We start from the raw sequence: 16,419 nt of genomic DNA, 5'->3' as shown, positions 1-16,419 counted from the left end.
CAATGCTGCCATTCGACGTCCGTCGCATCGATCAAGTATCCCCGTCGAAATCGAAGGAGACACTCGGATGGAGACGCGTCTTAGTCCACAGAAACACTTGAGAGCTCGCAACACGAACGGTGGACTCGCAATTTGCTCCGGTATCGGTAATTAGGCCAGTGCTCGGTTTCGGTGTAAGCGGTGAGCTCGTTCCATTTTCTCGAAGATCGAACGACAAATTTTGAACGTAGAACGGTAACGCCCGATTTACGTAACGCGTGACAAAATCGTTGCAGACCGACCGACGATAACGTGAGAGATTTTAGATGCCGAACGACTCTGTGAGATTTTATTTCACGCGTATACTCGGAATACAAGACGATAACCGCCTATTCGCAGCCGCCAGTAAGTGGCCAGAGGATGGAACGAACGACTGTCGGTATTCGTCTCACAAACAAATAAAAATAGTTGCAGACCGATCAGTGGTATCACGCCGCTGATGCGAAATTGTACGAAATATAGATACGCTATATACGTTGCAACGTATATGTGTAACATCAATTCACATCAGAGACCAGGCCACACACTGTGGGCAGGATGGCGCCCAGATGTTTGCACATCCTTGGCGCGTACCCTCGATAGTCCTAAGTACCCACCGGGGGTCTTGGAATTTTCATAGTTGAGGTCCTTCGGATCAAGCGAGTATCTCTTGTCTTAGGTTTCCTTTTACGTTTATTGTTTACCACGGGTTAACACGGAAAGTTAGTTGTCCTCGCGTCTGGTACGTTCCGTTAGCAACTTTCTCACGAAGGAGGCAAAAACCCTTCCTGGTCCATCAACCGTCTTATTATCCAATCGGAGACGGTGTTTACTGCCCTCGCTTCCCTAACCAAAATTGTCATCAACAAATCCGATAGTCCCGTGTCCTTAGACACATTCATCCCTAGCTTTCCTCAGACACAGTATCGTCGGTGAAACTTCACTTATTCCGTATCTTTAGAATAGTCAACGTATCTTTACCGATCTCTATCCTTGTAACAGTCGCGTACTTAACGTATCAGTGCAACTAGGTTTTACATAACGTGGTTGGAGTGAATTGTGATTTATGTTAATTCAGTGCGTATTCCATTGTGATTGCTGAATTCGTAATAAAGTTTAATGAAAACAAAATTAATAGCTATTTTATTTTATCGTCCAAACCTCAAGTTTACGTGACGATGTCGTTCGATGGTCGCCGAAACGCGTGCTGTGAGCTACCGGCTTTGAGGCTTTGCACCAGTTGGCGACAGCGAGGCTTTCCCACAAAGGAAGGTGTCGTCCTGGCAACAGACGCAGCAGGAAAGAATTTTGCGGCATTCGATGGCTAAAAAGTTCGCCTGGCGGTTTTTTCGTAATTTAAAATTGTATTTTATTATTTTCTCACGGAACGATAATCTTGAACGTTGGAATCGCTCTGTAAGACCCAAACGCTACTATCTCGCACAACGAAAGAGCGCTTGCAGAAATGCAAAGGCTACGAATCGTATTTTTTGCGACCAATGTGCAGAGAAATGACGCAAGTATGCTTGAAACAAGGAGTTAGTAATAAAGGACACGGTTTAAAGAAACTGCCCAATTTCATCGCGTCCTGCGACGAGTTTGCGGTGAAACGATCAGACACAATGAAATAGCGTAACGTAAAATAACGTAATGTGATGTAATATGTAATTTGCAGTAACGATATTTAACAACGAACAAACTGGACAAATTTTGCTGACGCAAGATGAGAAACGTTTCATCCCGATTGCTCAATCCACTTCAGAGTAATCGACGAACATACGTAAAAATTGGATTTTTAAAAGAAAAAGAATAATATAAAAAAACAAATACAAAAAATTTTGTAACGGGGCTAACGGGAGAATATAACGTGCAGAATCCAAAAGGAACCATGCCGATGGTCAAGCCGTTTGAGAAAAATCGACGAACATATGTAGAAAAAAATATGTGTAATATATATTCTATACTAATCGAATTGAAATTTCTCTCTTCTTTCGCGAAACTGTATAAAATTATAAAAGTAGGCGCAGTGCAGTTGAACATCTCTAATATCGGTCGAAACTTTCCTCTAACGGAATTTTGAATTAACAGGTCGAAGTTATATAAGCAAAGAGGTCACGAGCATACTCGCTAACATCGCATCGTATCTTATATTAGATATTAAACAGTTCCTCGGTTTACTCCTACTTTGACTACTACGCTATACACGATGGACATTCGCAGTGGCACGCAGTTTGCTCTCGTGAGTCCTCGGTTTGAGGCGCGTACACAGCGATGATACTGTCACGTAGAAGACACAGGAGATCGTAAAATTAACAAATCTCCAGTTGTCTCTTCACGTCCTTTGAATTATTCCGCGATAGTTTGAACCTTCGCACGTAAGGTGAGAAATTCGAACTTTAGATATGATAGTCTATTGTTATACGAATCCAACAGAGTTTTTTTTATTATTTAATTTGTACTTTATAATTTGTCCAGCTGGACATTTGATAAACTTTTCTAGCTTAACGGTTCGGAATGTTATAACAGAGTATGTGGAGCGCTGATTTTGGGAATAGGCTTCGTATATTAGGTTGTCCGGAAAGTGTCTTTCTTTTACAGACACGTGTTTTACAACGACGCATCTTTATACAAATATGAAACCTAATCTGTCGAACGTTGTGATCTTTAGTTTGATCATTATTTCCTTATAAAACGAAAGAAACTTTCCGGACGATCTAATACCAAGATTTGTCACCGGACGCCAGTCAGAAGTGGTTATCCTGTTACCGCCTTCTGGGCCTGGGACACTATCTGGTTATTGTCTCGATGGCCTGCAGGATGTTTGTCAGACGTGGTTATCCTATTACCGGTTTACGACCCTATGACAATACGAAAGGTTGTTTGACTTCCTTATCAAACCAGTTTTGACTTCCCGGCTACGCACCGTGCTTCCGGCTCCCATCGACCTCCTTCTATCGTTGTCGACGCGTACGCATCTTTATCTAGCAGGGTACTGTCACTGATAATCAGTGGATCCTCTTCGATCCTTTCGGAGGATCTTGGGGCGATTATTATCACGAGTACGATACACTGACGTCGATCGGTGGATTTGTGTACGTAAGTGGTGCAGTTACAACTTCTATCGTCGAATCTTGCAAGTTCTTAATCGACAAAATTATTCGCATCGTTCCTTCAAATTAATAGAAATTACACAAAGTATTGTAGAAAGTATTGGTAAAATAACAAGAATATGTCGAATCTTCGTCATCATGGAATATTAAAAACGCTTAATCGATCGAATTATTTATATTCTTTCTGTACAACGAGGAGATAAAAATGACAGAATTGTAGTTTTCCATAGGAATTTTCGGTAAGAGCTTGCCTCAAATTACTTAATGGCAAAAATTGTATATATTTGAATTGCTATAAATTATCCGAAAGTAGATTCAGAATGAACGGGACGAGAGATAATTTTAAACTTCCATTTATTCCGCTCAAGAAAGGTAGAATTCGAGAAATATAAAGTCTTTACGAGTGAAACGAACGATTAAGCGCAAAATTATTACGCTTCTGGTCTACAGGATTTTCACGTCACTTAGGTATTATAAACCTTTCGTCAAAAAGTTCTTTCGTTTCCTTTCCAGTGGATTAGCGCGAGAGGAGAAACGCAGACGGTAGTCCTTTAAAAAAATAAGAGGAAATGGGAAATAGAAATTAAAATCTGTCTGTCCCGCTAAATCCAATCAGCGTTCCACCGTAATAAGCGATAACGTTCCATCTGAAAATATTCCAATTTCCATTGGTGTAGCAAACTGGAAAAGAAATGGAATATAGTCGTGAAACGTAGAAAAATGGAAGCCAGAACGTCGAGCGATCGCGTTTTATGCTTTTTCTTCCATGTCGAGCAATTTAGTGGAAGAATTTAAGAATTACGTTAAAAAGCGATTATCAACAGCGTTCTTTTGCTTCTTTCTGTCTATTTATCTTTTGCAAATTCAAGAATTCGTTAATCGATGGTTTGTATCTCTTTTTAATGTTCTTCAAAGATTGGGATTTTCTTTTTGTTTTCTCTCTTGAGTAAAATTTCACAATTTTGGAATTGTTCAATTCTTCAAAAGATCTAGGTTGATCTAAATAATTTCTATCTTATTTCTATCTAATCTAATCTAATCTAGGTTAGATCTAAAATAATTTATATAGCGTGTTTTTGTTCTTTTTTTAAAGAAACGACGGATGTATTGGAATAAAAACTTCTGCTGTGTAAATTATGAGCATCAAAGAATTTCTATGATCTGAAAAAGATATAGTTTACCACAGTGCCAGAAATATTTCAGATTTTTTGAACTGGATAGAACGAGAAATTTACATAGCGCGTGTAATATATTCGTAAAAGCTTCGAACCCTTTTGTAAACTGTTGTATACAGGGTGGCTCAGTTAAATGGCACGATCTAAATATCTCCTAATTTATTATCGTATGAAAAGAATTCAAGGTCATAAGCGTGCGTGTTGTCAAGCTCACTATTTTTTTACGAGATTTCAAGACCATAAGTATATACGGTACAGTAGGATTATAAGGTCGAGAGATACGAATACTAAAATACGAAATCATACAGACCAGGTGTAACGTCATTGTATAACAAGAGATTATCGCGATTCTTGCACGTACAGTCATCGTGCGTTACGCAACTATCTCAGGGATATTTTTGGTACGGTATAATTCGAGGAAAGACAGGAAAATCTGTGTATTAGCGGGCTAAATTTACATCGCGTGCAATACAATGTATCTTTGAAGGAAAGGTACGTTTGAATTTTGAAAAAGTGTGCACGAACGACACGAACAGCCGCGAGAGGAACGCGATCGAGTTATTCGTGGCAATGCTTTCATTTCACGCGTGAAAATTCTCCGTTAATATTGTACGACGATAAAAAGAAGAAATGGGTGGAAGAATCGATTTTCGTCGGATTATAATTACGAAACCGTATGTAGCGTACCAATTGTTCATAAATCAAGTACGAATCGATTTTACATTGGCTCGTAATTATCGTTCGATCGCTGGTAATTAATTTATTTTACGGACGACGAAATGAAGGCGAAGAAGCGCTTTCACGCTGGCGTTGAAGAATTTTTATGAAACTTGCCAGCGTTATATTTTGTCCCATTTATTATTCTATGTATTACTCACTGTTCCTTTATTTATTGTTATTTCGAAGTTTGATATTTCGGCTATTGGTTTATGATATTTTACGTAAGAGAATGTAGCAAGCATTAAAGTATAGTAAAGCGAATTATGTTCGTATAATGTAACATATTTTGTACGTATAATGTAAAATCAAGTACTAAACATATAGAATAAGGTATTATGGAAGAATAATTTCAGCACTGACCTACAACTAAAATCGATAAACCAGAAATCTCGCATTCAATCAGAGCTCAGTGTTAATCAAAAAATTTCGAACAACTGTCGAAAAATTGTTCCATTCGTGTCAGTAACGGCAATTCATATTTCCAAACAAACATTCCGATTTCAACCCCCGATGCAAGACCCGAAATCGAGAAACGAAAGAGAGGAAAATACTTCCTGTATTTCCAAATAGAAGAATATCGATATAACGAACTTATAAAAAATAGACTTTAATTATTCTTCAAAATCAAGCTCAAATTTTCATGACGTAACAATGTAAGGATAACAAAGTTTCGAAAAGTGACCCTCGTTCTTTTCTTCGCGACTCCGACTAATCGTAATTGTTTCAAAATTCTTTTCAAAGGATCTCAAGTCGTTCGATTCAATTTGAAAGAAGTTGGTCTGTTTCAAAGAATGTCCGAACAACGATGGAAACCACTGTGCATATTTAAAATCCAAATTAAGAAACTCGAGAAATAATATAAATATTTTATTCGGTAAAGAAGATTCGTAGGAAAAATACAGTTTTTATTGTTTTGCGATTAAATGTAAATTAGATTTTTCTCGATTCCCTTGATATCACAGTCAAAGCAAAATAACGTGTCTTCTTCAACGTGGCCCACTTTCGTCCGTATCGTAAAACTAATACACTCAACTATTTTAAACACTTACATTCGAAGAAACTTTTACAGATAATGTAAAAACCAACAGAAATATATACTGCGAATGTAACAGATTAAATTAATTTGAATTAATACCGAGCATGATGAATTTTAAACATCCTTGTGTATGTTACGCACACCTAATGAAAGATTCCTGTAGTGTACAAAAAGTCGACGAATCGATCGGCACACCCGGTACACGAACCTTCACTCAAAAGTTCTCGGTCTTGGTAGCGTATTTTGGTCTGAATGTCTTATTGTATTCCTCGATCAACCGACACCATGATCTCAGCTTGATGCGCACCGCTGAACGCGGGATCCTTAAATTTCGCGGTCGATTTCCAACTGCAGCCTGGCTGATCTAAATCTAGAGGAGTACCGTGCCTGACTGACTATGAGGCTGCGTTTGAACAACCGCGCGAAGTGGCAGAGAATAGAGACAACAACAGGGTCGGCTAATTGGCAAACGGAATACGGCAAAGAACAGGCTTTTCACGCGTGCGTCGCGCGACCGTGTTCTTTGGGCTTGCACACGAGAACGCGATCGTTGACGATCCTTTGTCATTCTTAACAATAGAAATTTTTGCTTGAAAGCTTCTATAGCGTTAAATCACTAGATGCTGTGGTTTTCATTTGGAAATCATAAAATGGGAAACTGAGAATTGGGATATTTTGGTAACATATACTGTAAAATATCTCGAATAGTGAAATCACCATGATAATAATCAAATGGCATTCTTCCGTTTCTTTTAAGTCAAGAAATGTATATCCTAATTTATGTATTTTACACGCACGATTTTCATATAGCATTGCCTGTTAAAGCAAATTTGCGAATTGATCTTTTCAAAAGACATACATATATGCAGGTACGTATATCCGATAGCATTGACCATGATCCTCAAATAGAAATTATTATATAATTATTTTATATACATACGACGTCAAGAGATTAAATATAAACGTTAAAGTTTAATATATTCGACAAGCAAACGAAGAATTAAGAGGAAATCCGGGTTGTTGTTTCTAATAATAATACAAATTCATAGCGTAAAGTATAAACGATGGGGCAGATTTCTATAAAAATCTACGTTTATCCGATGCGTCGTAAATTTTCGGAAATGTCAAACACCAGGGAGGAAATTCGTGGTCGTAGGTCAGTTACCCTAGTTTACTACGGAGATAGTCATGGAACGTGCGTTTCATTCAAGAAACGCGCCAAAAATTCCTCTTCCGTGTCCCCTTGTTCCCCTTGAAGCAACCCTCGGAAATCGTGTTGGAGGGGGAAATTAGAGTGCTTCGCGTGACGCTAGAGTAGTTTTCGAGTCTTAGAATCTCGCGAGCCGTCGTACCGCGAGCAAGTGCGTTTCCGTCTGTCCTACAACTTCCAATCTCTCGACACTCGCACCAGTTCCCTCAGGTACCCTCACGATTCGATCATTCGTACGTAGAGTTTAACGATGATTGAGATAGATCAAAAGGATTTGAAATTTCTCTCTTTCGTTGAAAATTTTACCGGCTTAAAATAATTGGATTATTTTGTATTTATTGAAAATGAATGCATCGATATATAATGACATTAGCGATACATAATGGTAATTAGATTTTGCCTAATAATAATTTATACTTTAATTCGGAACTTGGGGAAATTCAGTAATCGAATTATTCTTTCGTTTATTAAAATTATGTAACGATATTTTACGCAACGTTTTATATCGTTTTGTAACTTTTGAAATAATCGAATTATTTTCTGTCCGGTGAAAGTAAGCGAGTCGGTGTAATAACGCTAGTACTGCAATAAATGAGGATAATAATATTAATGTTACAACGTATCATATATTAGTGTTTTAATTCTTTGCATTTAAAATTAAAAATCCGCACAATGAAAAATATAAGGTTGTATTAAAATATGCTCTTAGATTTATCACGATACTAATACATTTTATGCATAATTTTTATACATTCTGCGTATAAATGTAAGAAGAATGAAATATAAAGGGATATTATTCGAGAGATAGCATAAAATTTATAACGTAAAAGAATATGCTTATTTTCTCATTTTACGCGATGAGCAAATTTAGTCTAAGAACCTTTGCTAAGAAAATATGTACACAAAGACGATCAACTGTATTTTTTCTTAAATACGTCGCGTTGCGTCGCGTCGTCAACAGCATTGCCTCACGTTTGTTGTCATTCGCGCAATTGTTTTCATTATAGCATACGCTCATCGTCCGTATAACACTGCGTAGCTACGACACAATTTATTGACAATGTTTACCATTTCAATGCGGAGAAAATCAACTCTTACGACTGTCTAATATTAATTGAAAATTATAATTCTATTCTTATTACCACTTTTCCATATTAATTAATTCATTATATATTTTTTTATAAATAGAAATAGTTTCATCCCCAACGTAGGTACACTCAATAATAGAATAACAGTAGAACGCATAATTATAATTAAATAAATAGAATTTACTCTACTGTGACTTCAACAAGAGAAGATTTTTATTTAATTCCACGTTAAACATCTTTCGGAAACGTTACGAATCAATGCCAACTCTTTACTAAACGTACTTCTTGTGACTTCTATATATCTTACACGGTTTCCAATTTTGCCAACATTAATCACGATACTCGAGTTTCATTACGATATCGATGAAATTTCGAAAAGTTTCGTACAATACGTTTACCGACAAAAGTCAATAGACATTATGAAATAGTTGTCGATCTAATTAACGAGTCATTAGCGATCCTATTTTACGACTTGTGCATTGTACGAGCGTTTCAGCGAATGTTGTCTGTACATTAATTTATTTAATTATTTTTAAATATATTCGACGGTTTCGACCTCACCGACCAACCATCCTCTACACACAAGTCCTCTACAAATTGGTAAAACTATATAAATGTAAACTTAAAGTTAAAAACTATATAACTGATGGAAATGGTTCGGTAGTTATAAATAAAAGATATCGATTATTAACATCTCTTAACTTTTGTCAGTAAGTGTACGTAGGTGTATGATACATTCGTAAAAATTGTCTACGATAAGCGTTGAAATAATGTCTGCCGAGTCACTGTACGTCGATACAGTTTAGTAATAAGCGCAATCCGATTTGTTTTTACAGAAAATGTCGTCGCTGCGAACGCAGTCGACCGGCGGTGGCGTCCTCGGTTTAAGCAGCGTCGGTTCAGATCGTACCGGTGCCACCTCGACCGCTGCCGGTTCTCATTCACATTCGCACAGGAAGCACCATCATCATCACAGAAGCAGAAGCGCGCCCAGAGCGCCGGAAAAACCACCGAGGAAACGTCATCTTAATCCTGGCCACAGCCTCGCTTCCATTCCCAGCCAGATTAAACTGTCGATGCTGAACAGCGGCCTCATCTCCTTCGGTAAGTCCTTCTGCGATTCACCTACAGTTCGATAAAATTCGCTCGTATAAAATAAATCGAGTCAATCGACGCTGCAACGTTTCTGATTTTGCGCAATTATTTCTTACGCGATGGATACGAAAGATATTTGTACACCTACACATTTCTACATTTATCGTTGTATCTACGTACTAGTGAGTCGGATGTTGTAGTAAATTTCGTGCGATTCGATAGTATTTTTATACGGTTACAAAAATTTAATGTTACTTGGTATCTCTTTATTTTTCCATAGTCCTCCACTTCGGGTTAGGGCGCACTTTTCAGTTACATTCCTCTTGACATTTATTTATCGTCTACTTTGCCAACCGTCGAGCTCAACGTGTCTCGTACTTAACGTTAGACCCACAATCTGTAACTTTAAATTTGACCTTAGAAAATACTTTTTATATTCTTTATTCTCCGTGCTTTTACTAGTTAGAATCTCGTAACGCCTACGCTTTCGTAGCATACAAATCCGAACAGAATGTAGCGCCTTATAGATGAAGTCATATATTTTTCGTCTCGAGGTATTTGATGTTTTGCGATTGACGCGTGAATTCCGTGTAACGACGCAACCAAAGATGGTTTCAGATTATTGTAACGTAAACGGACGTAACGCAAAATAAGCGGGAAGCAAATGTTTTTTTAGATTCTCGACTTGGTCGTTTTCATAATCACCGGCATAAGTATGAAATTCTGACAATAAACAATTTGGTGCTATGGAAATGAGATCTAAAACTTAATAAGAGAACGCTTCGTTGGAAGATAAGAACGTTTACAAATATCCTTTAGTAGCCGCTGTGTTTGAAATAATATGCAGAGTGCGAGTGTCGATGCAAATTTATATTTCTGCGAATATAATTAAAGAAATGGAACTCGAGCTGTTAACCGAGGAGGATGAGTTAACTCGTCGCTCGAATTGCTAGTATTTTGAATTTGAAGAATTTTTGCTCGACCGTATAAAAATTTGTTCGGTGGATTTTGAAGAATTTTTCGTGGGTTGTAAGAATTTCAGAGAATTTGTTCGATGCATATCGATGTGTTCTCGAAGCATTAGCTGGATCCAACGATGGAGATAATTTATTTTTATTCAAGTTCGCCACAGGATATGACTATGTTTAATTTCCTACTTCTCTTCGAGGAAGCTGACATCTCGTTATACAACGAGTTTGAAAGTTTACGATGCGTTTATGGGCCATGCTTGTCCGAGATGATGAAATAACTCAACTATGCTGCGCATAAGATCATTTTGCGATAATAAAACCCGCTCCACGTGTATAAATACTTTATGTTCTTGTACTAACACTCGACGGATGATAAATGTTTGCTATCCAAACTTTATTAATTTCTACATTCACTCGCGATTACGGTTTTCCCCCATAGTTACGTTATCTTATTCTTTCTCTATAAAATGTTACAAAGTTGATTAGATTGTCGGTAGAAATTATTGCGTTTCGATACGAATAAATTATTGGTGATTTTAGTGACAAATATTGGTCGAACCTATATTATCACGATTACGAATAGATGATTATAGAAAAGTAAAAAATAGGTGGGTTGCATAAATTAATGGACAATTACAATAGTTTCTTTGATCAAATAACAATCAAGTGAATTACAAAGTATTTGTGATAAAGCGTTGGCACGTTTATTCGAAAAGTATTAACGCGATTAAACGATTCGTTCGTTTCGAGAAAGTAATTTTCGAAAATTCGTGTCGATCGAAAGATTTGCCCAAGAAAATAAAATACGATGGACGCTTAGAAATTGATATCAGCCGAAAGGATTCCGTAAGATTAACAAGCTACGAATCGAAAGGACGTGACAAAAGAGGAGAAACGACGAATTTCGTATTGTGGTCTTAACAAGTTCGATTTGTTATATGGGAATTTACCGTTGCGTCGGCGTGAAAGGAAAGGGACAGCGAAAAGAGCGGGACTTTATAAAGTTGCGAAAGGATTTCTTTTTCTTCGTTACGAGTATTGGGCGCGAGGTAAAGAAGATCTGTAACTTGATTCGATCAAGCACGCCACTTCACCGGGGCTTTCCAAGCGTTTTAGATGCTTTTAGCCCAGCTCCTCTAGCCTTCTCGTTTTTCACGTTTCATTTCATACAACGTTCCTGTCCACCACGCGAAAATGCAACGCGCACTAAATCCACGGTAGAGAAAACTGGATGCGAATTATCATCCTTCTCGAACGTCCCAATCTTGACGTTCCTCGATTTTTCATCTCACGCGATTTTATTAAATTCTATTCCATTTCGATTCTCATTCTGTTCGTTTACGTATGGAAGAACTTATATTACGATCGAGTACAATTTGTTATTTTTGCACGAAATTGAATGATTAATTGGTTACAATAGAAAAGAAATAAACACGGATGATAATTGTAATTGGCGATACGAAGAAAACGATGGATCAACGATCGAAAACCAGGATTACTTTGGAAAATTGTAAATCGTAGTCGATCTTTGAGATTTCTTCTTCCTGTGTCACTCTATTAACTGTCAATAAAGGCGGTAACAATAAATATCCGTTTAGAAAAGCGATATCCTATTGCGAGTGGCGACGTACGACGTTCTCGAATCTCGAGCTCTTAAATTTATTTCTAAGCCTTCCACCGATACACCAGATAGGTCGCACTTGCAGGGATTTCAGCGTAACACCGCTACAAATAGCCAATGCCTTCGAATCCCACCGAGAATTTCATTTTTTATTCCGGATTACAGGCTGTTTCACGGGGAATGTTATTGCTTCTCTTTTCCGAAAATCAAAACCGGTATACGTGTCGTCTTTTCTCATTTTTTCGTCTTTCCTTTTCTTTTCCAGGGAATTCGTAGCTCTGATTAACGTAACCAACAAAATTGCGCCAGTTTCTCGAACGAAGTTCTCCAAGCGAATTGTACGATATCGTCGATCTTCTGTCATTCTTTTCTTTTTCCTTTCTTCGTATAGTTACATTGAAATAAACGAATAAATTCCGAAAACTTGGTCGTAATAAAATTTTCTCTAAGAGTAACGTTTATAGGGAAAGTTTACACAGAAAGAAATAATATTTATCGAGTATCATCGGTATCATAAAAATGTGCATGTAGTAAAATGTAGTATTTCGGTGTTTCAATTGGAAGGAAACGAACGCAGAGAGATATAATATTGGAATTAAATATTTTTATTCGAAGGAAACAGATACAGGGATATTTTTCTATAAAAATAGTCAGGATAAAAAATAATGTTGACTTTCAACGAATCGTTTCTACAAACCTGGAATCCAAGAACTATAACTGAACTCACGTCATCGCGTTGTTATTCGTTCGTTATTTTCGACCAACTTCTACAAATTTCTTCGTCGAATCTTTACGAATTCGTCGTGTTGTGTGTATGAAAAATCGTAGCAATTCCAAGTTAACGAGACCACCAGAATGTCCAACAACGCGAGAGAATAATAGAAAAAGAGTGGGTGGTTGGGTCGCTCGAAACGGAATTCGGAGATTAGCGAATCGAAAGAGTTAAGCCGAGGCATAAGTCCTGTGTTTTATCACGTTTGTTTTGGTCTGCGTTGGAAAAGCGAATTTCAAATACTTGCTGTCGCAAACAGCCATCGTAAATTGCCTTCGAATCTTTTGATTTAATCGGCTGGGGATCGATAAAGCGTACAAATCGTACACTGAGTGTCGCGAGTACAGTGAGTCGTCGCAAGGATCTCCCTATGCAATCTCCTTGTACCGTAGCGGAAGATTACGTACAGGGTGGCAGAAATCGAAGATGAATAAGATATCATTGCGGGTTAACGTTGGCGCTCGTAGTTGATGTTACTGTGAAGTAGCGATATCGAATGATGTTAGCAGTGTGCGCTATGGATATTAGGTTGTCCGAAAAATTTCTTTCGTTTTACGAGGAAATAATAGACGCATAACGTTTGTTGTTTTATATTATTTTGTCGAATTTTGTTTCGTTCAGATGAACACCGTGACATTTCACAGACTTGGTTTCGCCTTTGTACGAAGCTGCACTGTTGTAAAAAACACGTTCGCGAAAGAAAGATACTTTCCGGACAACCTATCGTAGTTAAACGTAAGGTTATAGAAATTTGTATAGTGCTTGACTACGTAGGAAAAGTTCGAGTAAAAGGCTTATCATAAATTTCCGATAAATTATAAGCGATTGCTTGTGCTATTCTTATTTCCAACTTATTTGAAAATTTTCTATTCAATTCACACGACGACGTATCAATGATGAATAGATTTATAATAAGTTTATAATAAATTTCTCTTTTCATATAGTTTCTTCCCTATATAGTAAACGTATTATGAATTCGTTATGGCTTTTATAATTACTCGTTATATTTTATTCCGCCACATTGAAAAATCATATCTACGGCGGCTGTTGTTGCGAATACAGAGAACTAATTTTACGTTATCAACAAAGTTAATGGAAAATTTAATATACATAGGCAGGTGGAAAATTCGACAGATTTTGAAAACAATTGCAAGCTCGTCCCTATAACTTTAACAAATCTAACAAAATATTTACTACCCTCTTGCTCGTTAAGTCCTCCTCATAGATTTCCTAATTCACCTTAAATTTCATATTTTCCCGATAATAAGCATTCCTCGAATAAAAGATTCTTGTATGCGAACGTGAAACTCCGATTATTGCGTTCTGCCGAGATACAACTATATTAGGTTTCTGACACGCCTGTTTCTCCTACCGGAGTGCTTTATAACGTCGTATTTCATTTCGAGACGCATACGTACCGTTCAGTATGCATTACGTAGTTACCTGGTTGTGGTGGCAGGCGGCTGCTGGATACAAACATATTTAGCATTGTAACTTCCTAACGAAAAGTTGAATTTGAATTTCTACGGCTGCGTGAAATCTGCGATCGCTTTGCATACGCGGAGTCCGCCTCGGCAACTCTGTCGTTGGGTATTTTCCACGAACACGTTCTCGATACCAGATCACCGTGTCTTTTTTTAAAAATTCGTCATATGTAGTCTGCGGATTTATTCGTGTATTTATGGGAAATCTGCAGATTCGCGAATACTCAGAGCGCGCATAACACGAACATCACGGAAGAAATCGTTTTTACCGAGTTCGTTAAAGGCAAAGATGGAAAATTTCACAACAGTTGAAAACGATCTTACGAAACAAACTTATCCTCGTCGATGCTTGAAAGTTATGGAATCGGATGCATAAATTAATCGTCAAATATCATCCTAGACTCTTCGCTTCGACAGGCGCGTACTTTTCACGCCACAAAACTGACGTTCGTGTTCTAAAATTAAAGGATCGCTTTTTTTCCTCTTTCCGCTTCTTCGAAATTTGCCGCGTGTCCGTATTTGCGAACGTGGTTCGCTCGTGATTTCACCTTCTTTCTTGCCGTGTTCTTTTTAACAGAAAATGATTTATCCGAGGAAAACTGTACTTACACACTGTGTTGCGACCCCATTCGACGACCTAATTGACGGCTTCTCTCGCATGTGATACTCGTTCTACTTTGCATTTCGCTGCTTCCTGTTATGTTCTTTCTCTCTTCTTCTTCGATATTCGTTCGTCCATCGCAAAAAGCGAAATAGCTCCTCGTGCAACCTTAAATTTCTCGCAAATTTTCTACCTTTAGCTTGGATCACGCAGTCAGAACGAGTTTCATTATTTAAAACATTGTACGAACCGCCGCTGTGTGAAATGCTTTAAACAGATATTTCTCCCGCTAAATGTTACAACGAGGAGTTATACTTTGGATATTTTGAATATCTTTGCGTATTATACGTGTTCCGTGTATTTTTGCATCTCTGAATTTCCATGTAAGTAAAGCGAATTTCTATAGAGAAAAAGCAGCCGCTTCTTGATGAAAAAAAGATTTGCAGTGATGTAGAGTTTCTTTGAAAATTTCGCCACGACTGGCCTGCTTTTAGATCGCGCTTCCACGTAAGCTCAACGTGATTCAGATTCAATTACAACGTCATGGCACAGAATGCAAATTGTAAACTTCATTGCTGTCAGAATGGCGTACGCCAACAGTCACGAAATACGTGCAGGAAAAGTTGCAAAGTTTTCTCGTGACACAATTGGTTTTGAAAGTCGACTCGCGATACAAAAATCTTACATCACGCAGTAATTGAAAATATGTAATATCGATCGATTAAAAGTAATTGATATTTTAATCCAAGAATTAGCGATAGTTTCTAAAAATTGAAATTATTACAATTCAATATTTTGTACGATCTTCTTTCACTCTTTCGTAAAAATATCAAATTTCCTTAGTCTCGATACCGTTGAATAATTTCTAGAAAAAATCATTTCGTACTTTGTATCGTTCTATTTTCAATATTTCGCAAATCTGATTTTTATTTTTCATCTCCCTTTTGCTTTTTCATTCTTTTCTAAAACCGAATGTAAATGATAATTGTTGTTATTTCTATACTCAGAGGTAGGATCACGATAGTTATTATTTTATCGAATGGATAAATCTATCACACCGTTCTGAGTAAAAAAAATCTTTATTGCACGCTCTTACAAAAACAAAAAGGGATAAAAACAAAAAAGTATCTCAAGTCTATCGATTAAATCCATCGATTGTAACTAGGACTATCTTCTAGTTGCTATTTCTTATAACTAACGCGTCTGCATATGGATGGCGAGCACGAGCTCACGTTGTCATTTTCAACGATAATAAATATAAATTAATAATAACGATGTACAGGTGAAAAATGTCAATCAGATAGCCAATGGAAATAGCGTATTTCGAATAAAATCGAACGAACTACTGATGGATTACTGGGCTCGTTCTTCTCATGCAAAACTCGCATTAACGTCTAAATTTTCGTCTGAGTCTCGTGAAAATTAGCTTAATGGAATATTACCGTACTTTCCGATCCTCTATAAATATTCGTCACGTCACGTAAAAACGGCATATCGTGAATTCAATCCACGGTATTT

General features: G+C 37.3%; 1 protein-coding gene across 5 annotated transcripts in view; it reads left to right on the top strand.

Moving 5' to 3' along the window:
* The window catches only part of Ptp36E (protein tyrosine phosphatase 36E), a 108,334-nt gene that overhangs the window by 13,500 nt on the left and 78,415 nt on the right, over nt 1-16,419 (top strand). For 4 of the 5 annotated variants that reach the window (XM_033338223.2, XM_033338220.2, XM_033338218.2 and 1 more), the window contains one exon: nt 9,194-9,461. In XM_033338223.2, the coding sequence (XP_033194114.1) occupies nt 9,197-9,461 (265 nt within the window). In that variant the 5' untranslated portion in view covers nt 9,194-9,196. Of the gene's footprint in view, nt 1-7,409; nt 7,480-9,193; nt 9,462-16,419 lie in introns of those variants that run through there. The other variant, XM_033338224.2, reaches the window with a different exon arrangement.

The sequence above is a fragment of the Bombus vancouverensis genome, chromosome 9 (genome assembly GCF_051014615.1).
Source record: "Bombus vancouverensis nearcticus chromosome 9, iyBomVanc1_principal, whole genome shotgun sequence".
Lineage (NCBI taxonomy): Eukaryota > Metazoa > Arthropoda > Insecta > Hymenoptera > Apidae > Bombus > Bombus vancouverensis.
The sequence above is the reverse complement of the archived record's forward strand: the minus strand, read 5'-3'. Positions and strand labels throughout refer to the sequence as shown.